The following is a 20,569-nucleotide window of genomic DNA, read 5'->3' as shown; positions in this document are numbered from 1 at the left end:
CGACTTTTCGGCACCATTGCGTTGCAAAAGCACTGAAAAGCAACATGTGATACTAACGTAGCAGTGAAGGAGGAAGTATGTGACATGAAGGGCAGCACACACGGTGACAAGGTTGAGTTAATACCCCCTGCTGTGGAGGGCAAGTACGAAGATTCAGGTCAGGCGAATTCCGAATGAGTCAACACTAGTAGCAAGGTATACTGCATTCACATTTATTGCATTAGCCGTTTTTGACTGATATGTTAAGCTACAAGTATACTTTTGATACAGAGCTATTATTTGCCCCTTATTCCTCTGTGATTAATTGGTCCCTAGCTCCATAATATTACACTTTATTTATTTTTTTTTTTTAATGTTTGTAGTATTACATTGTATAAGGAGGTTTTATGACTAGTGAACAGTCTACTAACTTCCCTTATAGCACATTTATACTTTGTGCAGCATTCATGTTTATATCATATACCTGGACATCATTTTACACTGTTGAGCCCTTTATATATATATATATATATTTTTAGGGTTTAGGAAGGCTAATAAAAGTTATGTCTTAAGAGAATCTGTAACAAAAAAAGAGCCCCTGTGGGGTACTAACCTTGGGAGGGGGAAGCTTTCCCCTTCCTCCTCAGTAGAGGGGATAAAGCGCTGAGACCCAGGAGGATCTTGTCGGTCATTCTGTCGGTGTGCGCACATGCCATATGCGCCTGTGCATAGAGCGGACCTGATCGTGCTCGGCTATTTCCGCCGGAGCCTGAGTGGAAAGCCACTACTATGCATGTGCGCAGTGTCAATTGTAAATATTATTGCCGCTCTCTGGGGTAGCCAGTGCTGGATCCAGATGGCTGGGTAAGGCAGGGAAGCCTCTCTAGCATCCAGAGGCATCTCCCATCCGAGGTAAGCACATCCCCCCCTCTTTTTTTGTCACAGATTCTCTTTAAAGAGAACCCAAGCAGGAGCTCAAGATCATAAATACATTGCCAGGGGCATAACTAGACTTAATAGGGCCCCCTGCAAAAATGATAGCATGGAGCCCCCTTGTTCCCCGAACCCCATGTGATTAAGAGCCGGCGAATGGCAGCAGAGAGTGGTCTGCTGTGATGCAGCATCTGGAAACAAAAAAATAAAAATCAAAACTAAAAGAAAGGGAATAGAAAATATATATCTAGAAAAGTAAAAAATTACTTTTATTTATCAATATCCACAAAATATAAAATAATTTGTTAAAAAAGACCAAAAAGCCTTTTGCACATATGGGATTAGCACATGAGAGGGGGGCAAAGAATCACCCCCCTGTAACATCAGTATAGTACCACAGTATCAGAAGATTGCTAAATAAACTGGCCAGTTATCTAATATCTATATGGATCCTTTGTAAGTTCAATGAACAGGCCGTTGAAACCTAAATGGCAAGGGGTATGTGTACTTTTGTCTCCAAGGTTTTCCCAAGAGAAGCAGTCATAATTTTGCTTGGTGTGCTTATTCAGTTACCACTTTCCAGGACAATAGTCAAAGTCTGCCAGGATAGAGAATCCTTATGCAGAGTTGCTGTTTGTGATTCTTTCCAGGACAAGGTTGGAATTCGCCAGGATACAATCCTTATGCAGAGTTGCCCTTTATGATGTTAATAGTAGATAGCATTGAGGTGCTCATATAATTATGATATTCATATCATTTCTAGGAGTTTTATCAGCAGGGGCAGGAATTAAGTATACAAGTCCGCAAGGATATCAACCTTTTGCAGCACTGTCCCAAATGCCAAGCTGTTTTTCCTATAATATTCAAGCCAGTACAAGTTCACCTTTGTGCAGTAGGTAATTGGCATATATTTGCAAGTCAGTCAATAGTGGTATATCAATATTTGCAGCAGAAAGCAGTTCCATATTAGTGCACATTTAATTGCCATATAGTGCTTGTAGGAGTGATAGGCATACAAAAGTCACTGATACTCATCCAAAGCGTGTATGGTGGTGTTAGGAGATGCCATCCATAGCCTTTTTCCCTTCTGTGCAGGCTTGGTCTATCAAGGGGCCCCATTGCCGACCGGTTTCACTGGTCAGATTACCAGCATCGTCAGGGCAGGTTCCAAAGTGTACTGAACTGGAGCAGAACGGCGGCCTAAAATGGCGCCGGTCGGCCGGGGAACGCTGCCCCGCCCCTCCAGGAACCACATCCCCACTGCTACGTCACCGCATTATGCAGAGCGGGCAGGCGGGAAGTAATAGGAGGAGCGGCAGTCGCAGTCACTGCAATGTGTTCAGTTTTCGCCACGCCCTCCAGTCTTTCAGGTGGTATAGCAGCCATCTGGGAGGAAGCGCCGGTGAGAGCAATTGGAACGCACGCTGGAACGCATGATCCAGCTAGATGGTAAGGACTGAGACACCTGCTGGTGGATTGAGCAGATACTTCAGTGTCCCCCGGCCGCCCAATGCGCCATACCACAATGGTCAGGATGCGCTCCAGACCCCCACCCTTAAGCCAGCAAGGGACAAGATGAGCAGGGACAGCCTCATCAGCACACCAAACTAGGACAAGGGGACTTTCCCCATATGGAACTTAGAGGCAGCAGGCAATCTACTCCACACATCTGGACCCCCATACAGGCTCATCAAACGACCAGAGGGGGCCATAACGTCACTGCCACAGATAGGCACAAGGTGTTTAAATTACATAAAGTCAATTCACCATAATTCTCTATCCAAAGCTATAAACATATAAATCTACAAGTTTAGAATAAGGAGAGAGGGACAGAAAGCCCCTCCCATTCTATTATGAATCAATATCAATAAACTTTTTAAATAAATTCAAAAATAGAAATAAATTAAACTGAATCCAGTATTTGATCCACGGGTGACATGTGAGGGACGGGAATCACAGTAGGGGGAGGGAAGTCACCAAGGCCCGCCCACTAAAAGTAGTTGGTAATGAATTACTTGGCTATCAAAGTTGTATGGGAAAAGCTCAATCACATACAATAAATCCCATTACATTATCAATAAGGCAGGAGCAGACACAGAAGCGCAACCCGGGAGACCACGGGGCCAAGGAGAAAACACAACCCCCAAGATCAAGGTCACTACAAAAAAGGAGCATAATCTATGCCATCATTTAGGCCTGGTGCTCTGAATGTTTTTATTTTATATATCCAAAAGGCCTCACACTGGAGTAATTTACCATCCCAATCACCTCCCCCCGAGGGTCCCTGTGCACCCGATCCAAGCCAAAGAATCAGAGCTTCAAAGGATTTGCATTCTAACATCTGGCAAAATGTTTGGCCACAGGTGTCTGATGTTTTTCTTCATTATTGTATGTATGTTCATATATACGTCTATTGTATGTTCTACCTGTCTTGCCCACATAAAATGCCCCACAGGGGCAAATAAGTAGGTATATGATTCCTTCCATCTCACAATTTGTATAGTGTCATGTCGTCAATGTAAAATTTTGGGCTGTCAGGACAAGCTGTTTCCCCATGTGGATGTATCTACATTGGTTACATGATTGGCAGGGATATGTGCCTGGTACTTTGCATTTGCATAGATTCCCTGGACCACTCTTTCCAGCATAGTGGCTACGCACCAATTTGTCCCCTATAGTAGGGGCTTTTCTGAAAGTGATCAAGGGTTTATCAGAGACAAAGGGGGCAACTCGTTGGTCACCCATAAGTATGTGCCAGTGTTTCTGGAGCAATAACCATATTTGCATGTGTTTATCACAATACCTTATCAGGGGTGCCCCGATTTTGTCGGCGGGGTGATGAATTATAGAACAAATCAGATCTAGAAACCTCATTCGCTCGTTTATAAGCTGTTTTCAGATATTTCTTGGGATATCCCCTTTCCAAAAATCACTCCTGGAGATCAGATGCCTGAGTCCGAATGGACTCATCATCCGAACAGTTCCTCTTAAATATTGACCCACTGGAATACTGCGTATTTGATGTCTTGGATGGAAGCTTTTGGCATATAATAAAGCATTGGCTGCCGTCGGCTTTCTATATAGATTTGTTTGCAACATTCCATCATCATCCACTGAGAAAGCAACATCCAAGAAGGATATGCTATGTCTGTCCTTACTCATGGTGAATTTCGAAATTGAATACATTTACATTCAGGGTCTGTACCAAATCCAATAATGACTGTTCTGTTCCTGTCCAGATTAGAAATATATCATCTATAAAACAATTCCAGGTGAGTACATGTCCCGTGTACCCACCCAAGGTCTCATCCGAGAAGATGCATCTTTCCCACTCCCCCAGGTACAGGCATGCATAGGACGGATGAGAGAAGTTCAAAACGCTCTACCCCCTTTAGACTAAACAGCAGGTGCAGGATCAAAAGGAGCCAGACCAGTTCGGAAATGTGCATAGAAGGATCCGCAAGCCAAATGCTGGTAGAAAGTGCTGTAGTCTTTTTATTCAGTAAATTCCAGATGACATGGCAATAAAACCACAAGGTTCAGCTGACGCGTGTCGGGCTTACAATCTGCCCTTAGTCATAGCTAAAAGTGAACCTGCAAGGGGAAGGCTTTATGTAGGTGGGAGAAGAATGAACTCCACCCCATACCTCAATCAGCCTTCTCCTTAAAGGAGACATATACAAATATACATAATACATGAATATTAATATCAAAAGTTGATAAAACAGATTAAAAAGGTAAATGTATAAAAGAATCAACCCTGGATGGAAAGAATGCAATTTCAGTTGCCCGTAGAAAATGGTACTTTGCAGGAGAGAGGGTGGAGGAGAGGAAGGTTAATGGTCGTAGACTAAACTCAGATCCCAGCGTGTATTGAGACCCTTAGGGATACGAGTATCCATCTTATGAATCCAGTATGCCTCTCTCCTTAGAAGTAACCTATATGTGTCCCCACCCCTCTTAGGGCTAACCACACGCTCTACCCCTTGAAAGACAAAAGAAGAGAGATCACCTTTGTGTACGTTCTGAAAATGTTTAGAAACCACCGACTTCTTGAAGGTGTTCCAATTTGTACCACAAAAGTGTTCAGCAATGCGGGCTCTCAAGTTGCGGGTGGTACACCCCACATATTGCAAATGGCACACTGTACAAGAAATAACATAAATCACATATTTGGTATCACAATTTACGTACTGTTTGATAGGAAAATTTGTACCCGTAGCATAAGAGACTATGGAAGAACCCTTTCTATGACAATGGCAGTAATGGCAGGTTATAAACCCGCAAGGGTAAGATCCCACCGTTGTAAGCCACGTAGGAGGACGGGACGGGAGGGAGGATTGGAAGAGACTAGGGGAAAGGATCGACCCAAGGGTAGGTGCCTTGCGAGCAGAAAAACGGCACCCCTTCTCCAAAATAACTTTGAGTTTGGAGTCAGAGTGCAAAACTGGGAGGTATTTCCTCACGGTATTAGTAATTTTGTGAAACTCAAGACTATGCTCTGTGACAAACGTCACCCTATCGTCTCGGTCACTACCCCCGTCTCTAATGTGTAAAAGTTCATTACGTGATTTTCTGGTGCCTCTAGATCGTCCCCTGATTAGTTGTCGTTTTGTATAACCTCTTTGCCTAAGTCTATTTTCCACCAAGAGGCATTCTTGCTCCAACTGTTCAGGGCTGGAGCAGTTGCGAGCTGCCCGGGTGAACTCTCCAGTGGGGATAGCATTGATGGTATGTCTTGGATGGCAGGAACTGGCAAGAAGTATAGAATTGCCTGCTGTGGGCTTACGATATGTTTTAGTCAAAACAGAATGAGTTAAAGGATCCCCAGTCAAAGTCAAGTCCAAGTAGTCAATGTGTGTATTATGATAACTCATAGTGAATGTTAGATTGAGTTCATTACTATTGACATAAAGTAAAAAGTCCTCGAGAAGGCCGGGAGGACCCCCCCACACCAAAAGCAAATCGTCTATAAATCTACCATACCAAATGATATGGGAAGCAAAGGGGTTCTCATCCCCAAAGATGCGGAGCTCCTCCCACCACCCCATAAATAGGTTCGCTAGGGAGGGGGAAAATTTCGCCCCCATAGAAGCTCCGCATCTCTGGAGGTAGAACCCCGAATCAAACATAAAATAATTGTGTGTGAGGAGGTACTCCACGGCCCTCAAGAGATAAGATTGCAAAGAAACGTCAAAAGTTGAGTATTTGACAAGATGGAAGTCCAGAGCCTTCAGCGCAAGTCCGTGTGGGATTGAGGAATATAAAGAGGCAACATCCAAAGTTACCCAATGAAAATGTTCCTCCCACACAAAATTGGCGAAGGTGGACAAGACATGTCGAGTGTCCTGTAGGTAGCCAGGTAGCCTCAAGACCAGGGGCTGCAGATGTGCGTCGACCCACTCGCCAAGGCGCTCACCCACGGAGCCAATACCCGCAACGATGGGTCGGCCCCGGGGGGGAGCGCCCGGCTTGTGTATCTTCGGGAGGTGATGGAAAACAGGGACAATGGGATGAGATGGGCATAGAAAATCTGACATGTCTTTAGTAATAACGCCCATATTATGACCCAGTTCCAAAAGCTCCCGAAGATCACTGAGAAAGTCCATAGTAGGATTTCGGAGTAAGGGCCGATACACATCCGCATCCCCTAGCTGTCTCAGAGCCTCCGACCGGTAGTCTGCAGCGTCCAGAACAACGACTGCACCGCCCTTGTCGGCAGAGCGAATTACAATATCAGTGTTATTCTTTAAAGAAATCAAAGCCTGCCGCTCAGAGGGCGAGAGGTCAGACGATGCCCTGGAAGACCTTGTTAAACCTGTAAGTTCCCTCTCAATGAGATCTTGAAAAGTGTCAAGTTCAGGGGACCTAGCGTTAATTGGATAAAAGGAAGGGTTGGACACTCTAATGGGTGCCACCCGTTTGATATCCACTCCAGTAGTGTTACTGTCATCCAAAGCCTGTAATGACAAAATGTTCCTAACGTCACAGAAGGAGGGAATATCCTCAATTTCAATCCGCAACGAGGACAGTGGCAAGCAGGGTTCGGTTGACTGAGAAAAATCTTCAAAAAAATGTTTTTTCACTACTAGGTTTCTAACAAATCTATTAAGGTCCAAAATGGTGCGGAATAAATCAAAATGGTTGGAAGGGGCAAAAGATAGGCCTTTAGATAACAATTTTACCTGATCAGGAGAGAGGGTGTAACTGGAAAGATTAACTACATTATGTATGGAAGACTCCCCATTGGAAACTACCTGGTACTTCGACTTGCTATGCTTGCGCCCTGCTCGTCTAATACGTTTCTTTTTTGTTTGCGTTTTTTGTTTCTGTTTGATTTTCTCTGTGTCCTGTAGTAAGAGGGCTGGGAAATGGGAACCCCTGAGGTTTGAAGTGGGGGAGGGTCCCCTGTCTGGTGGACAGAATTAGGAAAAATGGACAATAAGTCTCTACGATTTGAGTCAGGAATCTCAGAGATGTCTGATTGAGAGCCTGAAGTATCAAGAGAACTAAAGCTCACATTTTTTCTAGGAGTGTATTTCTTCAGGATAGACTTGGGGGACCTGTGAAAGGATTCCCATCTTCCCCATTCGTAAACCACATTGCGATTATAATCATTGGTGTCCCTGAGGAATTTGACCCGTTTGGTCTCCATGATGATAGTTTCAAGTTTGCTAATATTATTTTTGAGTTTGTTATTTAAATCATCATAGAGACTCAAGGAGTCAAACTTTCTCAGATCCCGAGTAGTTTTGTCAATCTGCAGCTTAAGATCTACCAACTTTTGCTCTTCATACGAGACTATTAGTCTCATAAGCTGCAGAGAACAATCCGTCAGGATCTGATTCCACTCTATGACAAATTTGTCTGAATATATTGTAGTGGGAATCTTTTTGATTCTTAGGCCCCTGGGAATAATGCCCTTACTGATATAATGTTTTAAACTAGTGACGTCCCACCAGAGACGCACTTCCTTATCCATCAAGCACTCCAATGTAGTACACAGAGAATGTATCATAAGTTCTGGTTGCATGCTGACTGCATTACTGTCACCTGAAAAAACCGACAAACTTATTTTTGCGATCAGAGTCTTGCAAAAGGTCACCAAAAGTATTTGGATTTGTATTGGGATCAAAATTATAATTAATTTCACTGACAATATTATCAGTTTGTCCAGAGGACATCTCTGAAGGACCAAAAGTTATTTCATTATATACAGTATCATTAGAAGACAGATCGGCATCCAAGTTAGCAGGTTGATCAGGTGACCGTGCAGTTTCAACGGCTTGTGTGGACAAAGCATAATCAGCAGAAGGCAAAGAATATCCTGAATTAATATTTAAGGGCATATGTAAAATATCACTTTGCATTGACACAGATGAAAAATCCTGATGTTGACCTGCAAACATAGGTCTATGTAAAAAACCAGCAGAATGTCCCAGTGTATGATAGGGAAATGACATGTGGGCAGGCATATTAACAAAGGATGGCATATGGGAAGGTGGAACAAAGGGAGCAAAGTTCAGTCTCTGTAAATCCATAAAGGAAGATTGCATGCCTGCATGGATGGGAAAGTTCTGGTTGGAAGCCAAAGTCTGAGGTAAAGCATGTGAAATAACAGCAGCATTGGAGGTAATAATGTTAGACGGGGCCACAGAATGAGAGACTGAAGTAAAGTGTGTACCAGCAAGGGTATTGATTCCATATGAGTGCTTCGAAATAGCTCCCAAACAATGTGGCACAAGAGGTTGTATGTGTAAGTCACTCACCGTGGAAGGAGGTTTACATGAGTCCTCAGAAAGAACCATAGAGGACAACTTGGAGCAAGGAAGCGTAACCGCGGCAGTAGAAGGAATGTCATGTTGTTGTTGGGCCAAGCGGAGAAGATCCTGTGTCGGCAGCTGAGAGAGGAGAGGTGAGCTCGGAGAGCTGTGTGATGCCGGGGCTCTAGATACCGGCTCCACCTCTCGCTGAGAGTCAGTCATGGCATCACTTCCAGAGGATGTGTCTCCCCCTAAAGTTCCCCCGGCTGTAGCGGCAGAAAGCGGAGGTTCCCTCGCGACATGGCCACCATCAAGCGCGGACAGCGCAACTGCAGTGGAGCTGGAATCCCCCTTGTCGGCAGCGCTGTGGCCAGTATCCTCCGGAAACACCGCGACCGAAGCCGGACCAGACTGCTGCTCCCGCACGCCAGCCTGGACAGGGAAGGAGGGAATCAATCGACCGGCCATCCAGGTACCCACCAATGTGGCAGGAGTCTCAACGTTGAGGGGAACATGATATCCAGTACTCTCCCCTTTGTGTACAGGCAGTTGATTCTTAGAGCGCAACTCCATGCATAGGACGGGGCACATGTTGTCCCCATCGCTGTGCCCTGTACCTGGAAGTAGTGGGCGGAGTCAAATGTGAAAAAATTATTGGTCAAGATAAACCTCAGCAGTCTCAAAAGAAACATGCTGTGTGGTATGGCATCAATAGGTAAAGATGTTAAAACAGATCTGATGGTTTCTAGGCCCTCCATATGTGGAATGCTTGAATAGAGGGCCTCGACAAAAAAAAAATAAAAAAAAAAAATCACTTTTTGTGAGTGAATGGGGAGTCATCTTTACTAATAGGCTGTACTTGCGGTTGGGGAGAGGGAGGAGGAAGGGCCCCCAAAGCCTCTGGGGCCTGCTGTGATGGCAGGGGTCATTGCTACTCCCATGAGTCTTGCCTAAGGAGAGGGAAGCCTCTAGATTCTGATGAGGTTTCCCTTGATGTCCCCGTTGCTGCTCGCGGACCCTCCAGCTGATCAGTGCTGCGCACTTCCTCTGGCATGAGCACGGTAATGCTGCGGTCGTGCAACCACGGGCATACCTGCACAGTAGCACCGAGCCACTTCAGCTTGGGTACCGATTTTCAGATCCGCATGTATGATAAAATGCCTGGTCCCTACCCCAATACTGTCACTGGTCCAGAACAAATATGAAAATCTAGTGCTCTAATTAAAGACAGCCAACCAACTTACTACAGGCTTACTACAGGCCAGGGACATGGACACTGACAGAGGAGCAGAATTCAGGCAAGTAAAGGAAATTAGCAACAGCTTCCTTTGTATTTCAAAGTGGGGAGGAAAGACTCATTTAAAATACAAGTATTGAAAGAAACCAATCAAAATTCAGCATTCGTAAGTCTTTCTGACCGGAGATCTTGAACATATAATGGCTGCTTGGGTTTCTGCAGACAGGTGGACCTTGTGAACACATCAATCTGGGTGTTGATTTTGGGTGAAGTGGGGAAGAGGCAGACTGGTAGCATTTCTCATCATTTGTAGTTGTTTGCATGAGATGAATTGTCCCCGAACCGAATAAGAAAGTGCAGATTGTTCTGGCAGGAAAAGCTAATGTAGAAGCACTAAATAAACACTCTGCCCACTTTCTGTCTGGGCAGAAATGAACAGTCCCAGGATTAACAGTTAGTGACCCAGAGCTGTGGTGCTGCATTGCAGATCTATAGACAAGTGGCCAGTATAAACATTGCTGCATGTCACCAGGGGGTCACTCCACTCTGATAGCACAAGGTTTGCTGCCTGCTGGAGGGGTAATGCCCAGGTGCACCCTCCCACACTCTTCATTGTTAGTAGTTGTTTATAGTTAGTATTGATGGTAGAGATTGATGAATTAATTAACTACTCCATCATACAGTAATACAGTTTTTATATGAGATGCAGCCATTCCAGAGAGATGTACAAAACTGGCAGCTGCAAGCAGAGCGGGCGTTCTCCAATTCATAAAATGTCTCACTGCTTATTAGAGATGGTCAATAAGATGCTGATAATTCTGGCTTACTATCACATTTAACGTGAACTCGAGTTGAGAGGGATATGGAGGTTGCCATATTTATTTCCTTTTAAGTAATACCAGTTGTCCGGCATCCTGCTGATCCCCTGCCTCTAATATTTTCAGCCATAGGCCCTCAACAAGCATATGCTGATCAGGTGTTTATGACATTATTGTCAGAACTGACAAGATTAGCTGCATGCTTGATTCTGGTGCGATTCAGACACTACTGCAGCCAAATAGATGGGCAGGGCTGCCAGGCAACTGGTATAGTTTAAAAGGAAATAAATATCACCTTGGGATCACTTTAATGTAACGTTCCTGCTAATCTGCTGTTTATTATATCTATACCAGTTATCAGCTGCTGCCTGAGACCCAAAAGAAACATCAAACATTTTTGTGAAAACATTTAATTTTACCAACTATATGGCTACATATACACATTTTAAAATCAGATGTAAAGATAATCCGTTAAAAAGGGAACTAATATAGGACTATTCTTGGTTCTCCAAACCTCCATTTTTAATTAAATGGGAACAGGATATTGGTAAACCCTTGTCTAAAAAACGTTGGGCCTACTGTTGACGAACTCTCACCCAAAAAAATATGCATTATTTAACAATGGAGTCCTCTGTCAAGCTTTTACACCGAGCATATTTCAATCCAGACAGAGAACATAAGCTTGACTGCAGTAAGTCTCCGACATGTTTCAGAGGCTGTGCCTCTTTAGGTTCACTCTGACATATTTGGTGGCAATACCCTAAAGCTCACCAGACTGGAGGTCCATATGGAATGGCCATCTCCATTCTTTTTTGCCATATTCCCAATGACTCTTCAGTATTCCTCCAAGGGAAATAAGCCCTGCTACATTAACAGTGGGACGTTGAGTTGTATGAACGTTAAAGTCACAACGCAGCATTACAATGCAATGCAAAAAAAAAAAAAAGGTAGTAACGCATATTAATGCTGTGTTACCGTCGCATACAGTAGATACAGTAAAGCATGCAGGCAATGAAAAGTATGCTTTCCTGTACCTGGTAATGTGTGCGTTTAGAGGTAGCACACTGCAGCAGTGCATTACCATAATGCTCCACGTTACAATGCGATGCTTACATCACACTGTGGACATCCTGTAGGCTTGTGCGGTAAGCTGCGTAATAAGACTTTATAACGCAGCTCTGCAACGTCTCACTGTGAATAAGCCCACAAGCTCAAATTCCCTGCTCACATGTTGCTGCAACATATTTCTTCTACCGTTAAGTTTTAGGGTAGAATTGGAAATCTCCACGTTTGCCGGTGAGGGATGTTAAATTATATGTTTACTAAGCATATTACTGCCAAACGTTGGATCTCATGGATGGAAAATTGTTGCCTAAATCATATCCTGCACTCTTTAACAATTTCTTGATTTGTCATTCTTTCCCTTATCCTGTGTACTAAGACCTGAGTATTATGGTTTATCTTTATTTATGTTGTTACTATGCATTTTATTCCTTTTTTTTTAAAGAGAGTTTGTATTGAAATTTTCAACATAGAAAAAACAACAACTCCCAAATAGGAGCAAAACACAAACATAACAAGAAAAACAAACAAATTAACCTGGGTGGGTTACAGTCCAAGTATCAGTAATTAAAATGAAAGTATCACAGAGTCACTATTATGAATAGGCAGACAATAATGACAGCACATATAAGGCCATAAAAATAGAAATAGGTAACATAATGTTTTAAAGGCAACATGAACACGAGACCAGAAACTCCCTTTAAATTGGATCTTACTATGAATCAGGATCATATAGGCATTTATTGAACAAAATCTTGAACTGAGACGTTAATGTCTAGATTGGGTATAGTTGTATCTGAAGAATTGACCCATTTGGACCAAATTTTATTAAACTTATTAGGTTGATGACGCGATTGGGAAGTCAACTTATAAAGAGGTAAAGCTTGGTTCACCAATCTCTTCCAATCAGAGATACCTGGTACCATATTTTGTTTCCAGTGTAGGACCAGAGATCTCCAGACATAAAATAGTAGGATTTGAAGGAGTTGTTTTTCCCATCTACTACATGCAATGTATTGTAATATACACAACATACAAATTTTAAATGTGAATACTTCAGGTAAGTCCACAGTGTCTCTGAGAAAGTGAGTTACCGATTTCCAGTAGTTATTTACCCGAGGGCAGAACCACACACACAGTGCAGAAAGTCTGCTTGTTCTTGGCCACATTTAAAGCAGCAACCATTGTGTAGAGAGCTCATTCTCTTTAAGCGAACAGGAGACAGGTAGGCCTGATGGAACCACTTCAGATTAATTAATCTATCATGGGAGGCAATAACTGATTTATAATAACATTGTTCAAAATCTTTCCAGTCCTCCTTAGTAAAAACGGTCTCTGTGCCCAACCATCGCCTACTTACAGACAGAATTTTAGAGGCAGAACGAGAAGTCAACAAAAAATTGTAATATCTGGAGATCTGTTTAGTTCTGTCGTTTTGCAGAAGCAAACGTTCTACCCCTGAAGGCGTCAAATCTATATTGTGTAATCTGAGTTGGCCTGAACAGCGTGTCTGAGCTAAAAATACCTAAACAAAGCAAAATTGAGAAAAATTTGAAATTGCCATCAGAAAAAAGTTGATGTAAATATTTAATGTTATGTTGTATCCAGAAGCGAGGATCACGCAGAGAGAGCATCTCCGGGAGGTTTTGGTTGAACCATAATGGTGAGCTAAGGGACATAGGCTTCAGAGGCTCATTTAGGTGTTTACAAGTGGTTTTATATATTTTAATTGTATTCTGTATAAGTGCAGTGCCCGTACCCTCATTTGGAATTGAAGATCTGTAGATGGCTCCACATAGAGACTCATAGGAACTAGCTACGTCAGCTTCAAGAGCTAATGATGCATTCTATTCTTAAATTGTTATTTTATGGGTTTTTTTTTTGTTTTTTTTTTATCTCCTTATGAATCACCCCTACGTGGGGTTGTATGCAAAAACATTTTTTTTTAATTGTTTAACATTAATAAGTCCTTTGAAGCTAAAATTAGCCATACACCATATTATGGTGTTTCATAGCAACCCAAGCATTTGCCCAGTAATGCCTGCTGCGCTAAAGGGTTAATGTGCAATGCAATCCCAACATTAGTAATGGTAAAAATTGCCTATGCTCCCTGCGCACGGCACCTTCACCACAGTGTCAATTATTATATAAACATAGGTACATATAATACTAAGGCTACTTAGAACCTGCTTGTGTCCACTAAAAGGTAAACGTGCAATGCTCCCCCAGCATTAGTAATGGTAAAATTGCCTCTACTCCCTGCGCACGACAACTTTACCACAGTGTAGTGCTTCAGGCCCCTGATTATATAAGCAAAAGGTACATATTAGAACCTGCAAAGTAGTTCAGTGGAGGAGGCACTCGTTTCCTGAAAAAAGGTCACCTGAAGAATCCATCTGCGATCAATGAATACATGGGGGTAATTAAAGTTTTTGTTTTTTTTTTTCATTTTTAAAGTTGTCATTGTCAGGAACTGGCCCGAGGCACGCCTGCGTATACGGTTCCTGACTGCGGGTTTGACCAGATCGAGAGGGGAAGCAGCCTTAGTCAAGTTAAAACAAGGCTGTGACCCCTCAGAACACTTCTCACTGCCACCACTAGCTGTTGCTAGACACTTCCACTCTGCTGTCGAGTTACTCGCACTGGCGTTTTCGTACGTTGGGTCAGCTGCGCACTTTAGGCCAACGTATGACAAGTGCCCCACACGCACAATTGCAATCTTACACTGTAGTGAAGCAAAACCACTAACAGTCGTTCCAAACGATACTGTTAGCCACACTGCTGTTGAGCGCAAAAGTGCCCCATACACACAATGCAATTACAATCTCATACGGTAGGGTTGCTCAAACATACAATCAGTCATGAACTGATACACAGTTACACTTCAGTCTCTCCTAGGCTATGAGTGTTAGTTTAGTACAGCAGAACTCAAACTTATTAAATAACGATTTAATATTCCAGAAAAAAAGTGGAACAATGCAGAAAATAATATATACAAAAGATTTACAAAAGCAAAGTAAAAATTACAATGATACACACAAGGATATTTGCATAAAAATAAACGGGAATCAAAACGTTACCAACTTGAAGGTCTAACGTCGTTTTGCGGGAGAGCGCAGCTTCTGGTCAGACTAGGATAGCCCTAGCGTTTGCTATCTCCAAAGAGCTACGAGTTGTGACTATCCTAGCTAATGTTGTATAGCAAATTTCAATTTCCAGGTCCAGGAATATCCAATTTCCTGTTTAACGCGTGCAACTTCAAAGTGTTCCTGTTTTAGCTTGTGAAGTTTGGGGTGAAACTATTGTCTTGTACATACATCAAAAGATTGTATTTTGGGTGAAGCTTCCTGGCTGTCATGTAAATTTCAAACATTCCTGTCCACTTTGAACTTGGCAGACTCACTTAGTCGGATAGTGTTTTGACCAACAGGCAGCCCTCTACCTTAATACAAAAGATCAAAGCAATGCCCCACATTTGCAGGGTGCCAGACAAAAGGGAACCTAATTACCTGTTTCTGGCTGTCCAGAGGAACTGTATACTAATGTCGGTCTATTGACACCCACACACAATCACATTAATAGTCCATGAAGCTAGCTCCCCATACCTTCAAAGTCAGACTGGCTGACATAATACACAGCAGATAGAAAAATGTTAGAATATGTTCCTGTGTTATCCTTAACATCATCAGCATCATAACTAGCTGCTATATTCCTGACAGTCATTATTCAAGGAGGTAAGCTAACATACCAAATTATAGGGCGCCTCTCAAATTTCGCCTTAACAGAGCAGTGTTATCTGTATGAAGCAGTTGAACTCATAGGCGGTTCTCCTGAATAGTAAACAGAAGCAAATTAGTTTTATACAGATGAGCAAACACTGTTATATACTTAGTTGGGTTAAAAAAAAAACATTCATCTATCAAGTTCAACCAGAAATAATGATACTAGCATAACAGTAACACTAGCCTGCACCCATACATATATCAGTTGATCCAGAAAAAGGCAAACAAAAAAAACCTTACAAGGCTTAGGCTAATTAGCCCTAAAAGGGAAATAAAATTTCCAACTCCATTTGCCAAAACAGGTGGACCCAGTGGTTTGCATGCTTGTATCTTGTGTGATTCAGACACTAGCGCAGCCAAATAGGTCAGAAGGGCTGCCAGGCAACTGGTATTGCTTAAAGGAAAAAAAAAATGATGACAGGCTCCATATACTTCTCACTTTAGTTGTCCTTTAAAGTGAGCTGCCCAAGTGGTCTTTTTTCTTTTTAAGACTGGGTTCACACATAAATTAAGCACTTTTTACTACATTATTTTCACTGGATTTCCTCTTTGAAGGTGCGTACACACGCACTACCAGAGGCAACGACGGGTCCGCCAGACCCTCCCGCTGGGCGGACTTTTAGCCGACAGTAGCGCGGATCGTTCACAAACAGCCTTATCAGTCCGCCAACAGAGCGTACACACGCACTACTGTCGGCTGAACTTACACCCAGTGGGAGGGTCCGGCGGACCAGTCGTTGCCGCTGGTAGTGCGTGTATATGCACCTTTAGGAGGGATCTCTAAAGTTAACATTTCAATCCTTAAACTAACTACAAAATTCTAAAGTTAAAGGCAGGCTGTTAATTGACTGCTTGTGAAAATAACACAGAGGAGGTAACTAAAGGACTGAAGTGATAAGATAACTCTCTCACTATGAAATCTTATCTCTACACCAGGCTTTCTCAACCATGGTTCCTTGAGTAATCTGCAGGGGTTCCTTGGCATTTCCCCCCATCGTGGGGGTGGGGGGTGGGGGCGAGTATAACAGCAATTTATAATAGTGGGTACTGTAAAAAGAAGCACTAAATTGGGGGTCAGAATAATAAGCAGATTACTGAAAAGCACTAGAATAAGTAAGGAGACAGTAAAATGAGGGCCAATGTAATAGGGAGTAGTGAAATAAACAGCCTCACCTACTTTTAAAGACCATGCCACCTGCAAAATAAATGCAGGGGTTCCTTGAGATCCAAAAATTATTAACAGGGTTCCTCCAGCGTAAAAAGGATGAGAAAGGCAGTTCTACACCTTAATAAGGCAAACTTCTTTAACACTGAACATACCAATCGATGTGTGGTGATAAGTTTTCTCTTGTCTTATTATCGTGGTGATAATAAGGCAAGAGAAAACTTATCACCACACATCGATTGGTATGTTCAGTGTTAAAGAAGCTTGCCTTATTAAGGTGTAGAACTGCCTTTCTCAACCTTTTTACGCTGGAGGAACCCTGTTAATAATGATCTTAGTGAATTGAGGCCATGAATTGAGGTAAAATGTTTCCTAAATACTACATGCCTTATCACCATGGTGATAACTCTAGAAACAGCTCAGAAACATTATTAAAGACAGCAGGTAAGCTTAGCAAATTGAGGCCAAAGAAAACAGATTAGGATTTTAAGCATGCAAGCATTTTTAAGACCATTTTATTTTACAGACAGAGTATAACCACCTTGTCCACTACTACAGTATATCTACGTCCTCTGTGACTTCATCTAAGCCACTAATCAGTAGATATACGTCTTGTAGCAGAAGCAGTGCTGTGCAGGATTGGGCTTGCTCTTGTGCACATCTGATGCAGCACTAATTGGTGAACGGGAATATAGGTTTCCTGAGCTAATGCAATTACTTTTATTTTCTCAGTTTATAGTGAAGAATACACTCTGTAGCATTATTTCAGTATCAAATATCTTCACCATAAATTGTGACAGGAACATGATCTAAGTTTTGTGATAAGCGGTAAGAATAGCCAAACAAAATTTGTGTTTATCTACAGTAGCACTTTATTTCTAAACTGGAATTGGTAAAACTGAGAAATAATGTCTTTTTTTTCTATTTTATTTCCTTGTTTTCCCATTAAAATTCATAGAAAACAAAATTGTTCAAGGGGAACAATGGCATACAATGAAAGCCTAGTTTGTTTTGAAAAAAATATATATATTTGATTTCTGTGTCATTGTCAGGAACCGGCCCACGGCACGCCTGCGTGTACGGTTCCCAACTGCGGGTTTGACCAGATCGAGAGGGGAAGCAGCCTTAGTCGAGCTACCACAAGGCTGTGACGCCTCAAACACTTCTCACTGCCACCACTAGCTGTTGCTAGACAATTCCACTCTGCTGTCGAGTTACTCGCACTGGCATTTTTGTACGTTGGGTCAGCTGCACGCTTTAGGCCAACATATGACAAACGCCCCACACACACGCACAATTGCAATCTTACACTGTAGTGAAGCAAAACCACTAACAGTCGTTCCGAACGATACTGTTAGCCACTCCGAGACTTCCCACTCTGCTGTAGAGCGCAGAAGTGCCCCATACACACAATGCAATTACAATCTTATACGGTAGTGTTGTTCAATCATACAATCCGGCATGGACTTATACACTGTTACACTTCAGTCTCTTCTACTAGGCTATGAGTGTTAGTTTAGTACAGCAGAAGTCAAACTTATTAAATAACGATTTAATATTCCAGGAAAAAAAGGAACAATGCAGAAAATAATAAATACAAAAGATTTACAAAAACAAAGTTACAAAATAAAAGTTATAAGGATATACAGCAAGACAAGTTTGCATAAAAATAAAATGGGATAAACGTTAATTGAACTTTTACCAGCGCAAATGTCCAACCGTGGAGAGACACGAATTTTCAGATTTCCTCGGGATCATCTCTAGCGATGAGCTACTCTCGGGAGAAGATGATGATCTGTGACTGTCCCAGGCTGCTGTTTTATAGCAAAATGTGTGCCCTGGGGCCACCCCACTGTCCCAGGTCCGGGATCAATCCAATTTCCTGTTTAACGCATGCAACTTCAAAGTGTTCCTGTGTTAGTGTTTGATCTTTTCAGAGATTTCAGAACACTTCCATAAACCCGAATTTCCACAGGTAAAAATTGTATCAGAAGGACTTCAACCCTTCACCCATTTCCAGTAGGCTGTCATATGTAAATTCCTGGCCCTGTGCTGGTGTGAGCTGTGTCAAAGCACACTGCAGCCAGTCCAGGTGACAATTGCTCCCAAGCGCAATACACATCTCCGACAGTATTTCCCAGAAGATCAAAAGGCAAGGGCATAACTGGCTATGGGCATAATTAGCCATTTCCTAAATTAGAGGCTAAGTAAAACCAGGGCCTCTGCTTCACCGTCCGGTAGTAAACTGCAGACAGGGAGAGCGCAAGCATTTCTATCATGATGCTCCTTTAACATGTTGACATGGTACGTTTTCATCTGCTTACCTCCGTCATCCAGCGCGACCACATAGGTCACATCACTAATCTTCCTATGTATGGTATAGGGCCCATCCCAAGCGGCCTGTAGCTTATTCTGTCGCATCGGGTTTAGGACCCACACCTTGCGACCTACCTCATAAACTCTCTCCCTAGCCCCGTGGTCATACCACTGCTTCTGGGTGGCCTGGGCTTGAGTAAGATTCTCTCGCACCAACCCCACCAGGGTGTCCATCTTTCCTCGGAACTTTAGAACGTATTCCACTATGGAGACCCCGGGACCCATATCCTGCCCCTCTCAGGCCTCTCGAATGAGATCGAGGGGTCCACGGACCCTTCTCCTATATAAGAGCCCAAAGGGCGAGAACCTGGTGGATGCCTGGGGCACCTCACGATAAGCAAACAGTAAGTGGGGCAGGTAGCGCTCCCAGTCTCTCCCTTGCGATTCAACAAACACCCTTAGCATCTGTTTCAGAGTACCATTGAACCGCTCACATAACCCATTTGTCTGAGGGTGGTAAGGGCTGGCCATGATGTGTTCTACCTGCATTTGCTTACAGAGGCATTCCATTAGGTGCAACATGAATTGCTAGGCCTTGATCGATGAGCATTTCGCAGGAAAAACCGACCCGTGAGAAAATGCGCACCAATGCGTCCGCAACCTTGTCTGCCCGTATGGAGCTCAGGGCTACAGCTTCAGGGTAGCGAGTGGCATAATCTACCACCGTGAGAATGAAACGTTTCTGTTATGATCGCTTCTGCAGCGTTTACTGCTGACTGCACTGGTATTGCAAACCAAGCAGTTCTAATGTCATTACATGCATTTGCTTGCATAGTTTGGTTTGCACTTAAACTAGTTGCTGATTCCATCTGCAGTCGCTCTGAAGTTTATGACAGTTTAATATGCTTTTGTGTAAACAAACATTGTCTGCTGCAGTGGAGGGGCGGTCCCTTTCCTGCAGGCTGCATATCATTGTCTGCCTTTTCCTGCTATCAGCCTGTGATTAATTACCATTCACTTGTGTGGGAATCTGCAGGTCTGCTCCCATTGGATGACCTCAGTATAAAGAACTGCTTCCTGCAATGCCTCATGGGCTATCATAGTCTCAGATTGTATCTGTTACTCTGCTCGTGCCCCACCTCGTTCCTGGTCCGTGTGGACTGCGCTGACTCCTGCGAAGGGGTCAGCGAGTCCTCCTAGTTCTGCTCTTGTTCTAGAAGTTGCTACTTGCTTGTCTTGTGTCATATATTGGTTCATCGCCAATATATACGCATACTTGCGCATTTTGTTATTTTCCTTGTATTCGTGTTACGTTAATATATCAGTGTCGCTGATATATACGTACACGAACTGTTTATTTCCTGTGTTCAGCTAGTCAGTTTTCCAGCACGTTTTGGTAGTTTGCGCGTATCGTGAACACCCGTGCTGAGCTAGTTATCCTGTTCCTGGTCCTGTTTGTGGATTGCGTTCATCTCTGCGAAGAGATAGCGAATCCTTCTGAGTCCTGTTCCCTG

General features: G+C 43.0%; 1 protein-coding gene across 2 annotated transcripts in view; it reads right to left on the bottom strand.

The window, feature by feature from the left end:
* DCP1B (decapping mRNA 1B) overlaps positions 1–20,569 on the bottom strand; it is a 131,570-nt gene that overhangs the window by 7,371 nt on the left and 103,630 nt on the right. For both annotated transcript variants that reach the window (XM_068277226.1, XM_068277227.1), the window contains exon 10: positions 15,541–15,622. In XM_068277226.1, coding sequence (XP_068133327.1) covers positions 15,585–15,622 — 38 coding nt within the window. In that variant the 3' untranslated portion in view covers positions 15,541–15,584. The remainder of the gene's footprint in view (positions 1–15,540; positions 15,623–20,569) is intronic.

The sequence above is a fragment of the Hyperolius riggenbachi genome, chromosome 3 (genome assembly GCF_040937935.1).
Source record: "Hyperolius riggenbachi isolate aHypRig1 chromosome 3, aHypRig1.pri, whole genome shotgun sequence".
In the NCBI taxonomy this organism is placed as follows: Eukaryota; Metazoa; Chordata; class Amphibia; order Anura; family Hyperoliidae; genus Hyperolius; species Hyperolius riggenbachi.
The sequence above is the reverse complement of the archived record's forward strand: the minus strand, read 5'-3'. Positions and strand labels throughout refer to the sequence as shown.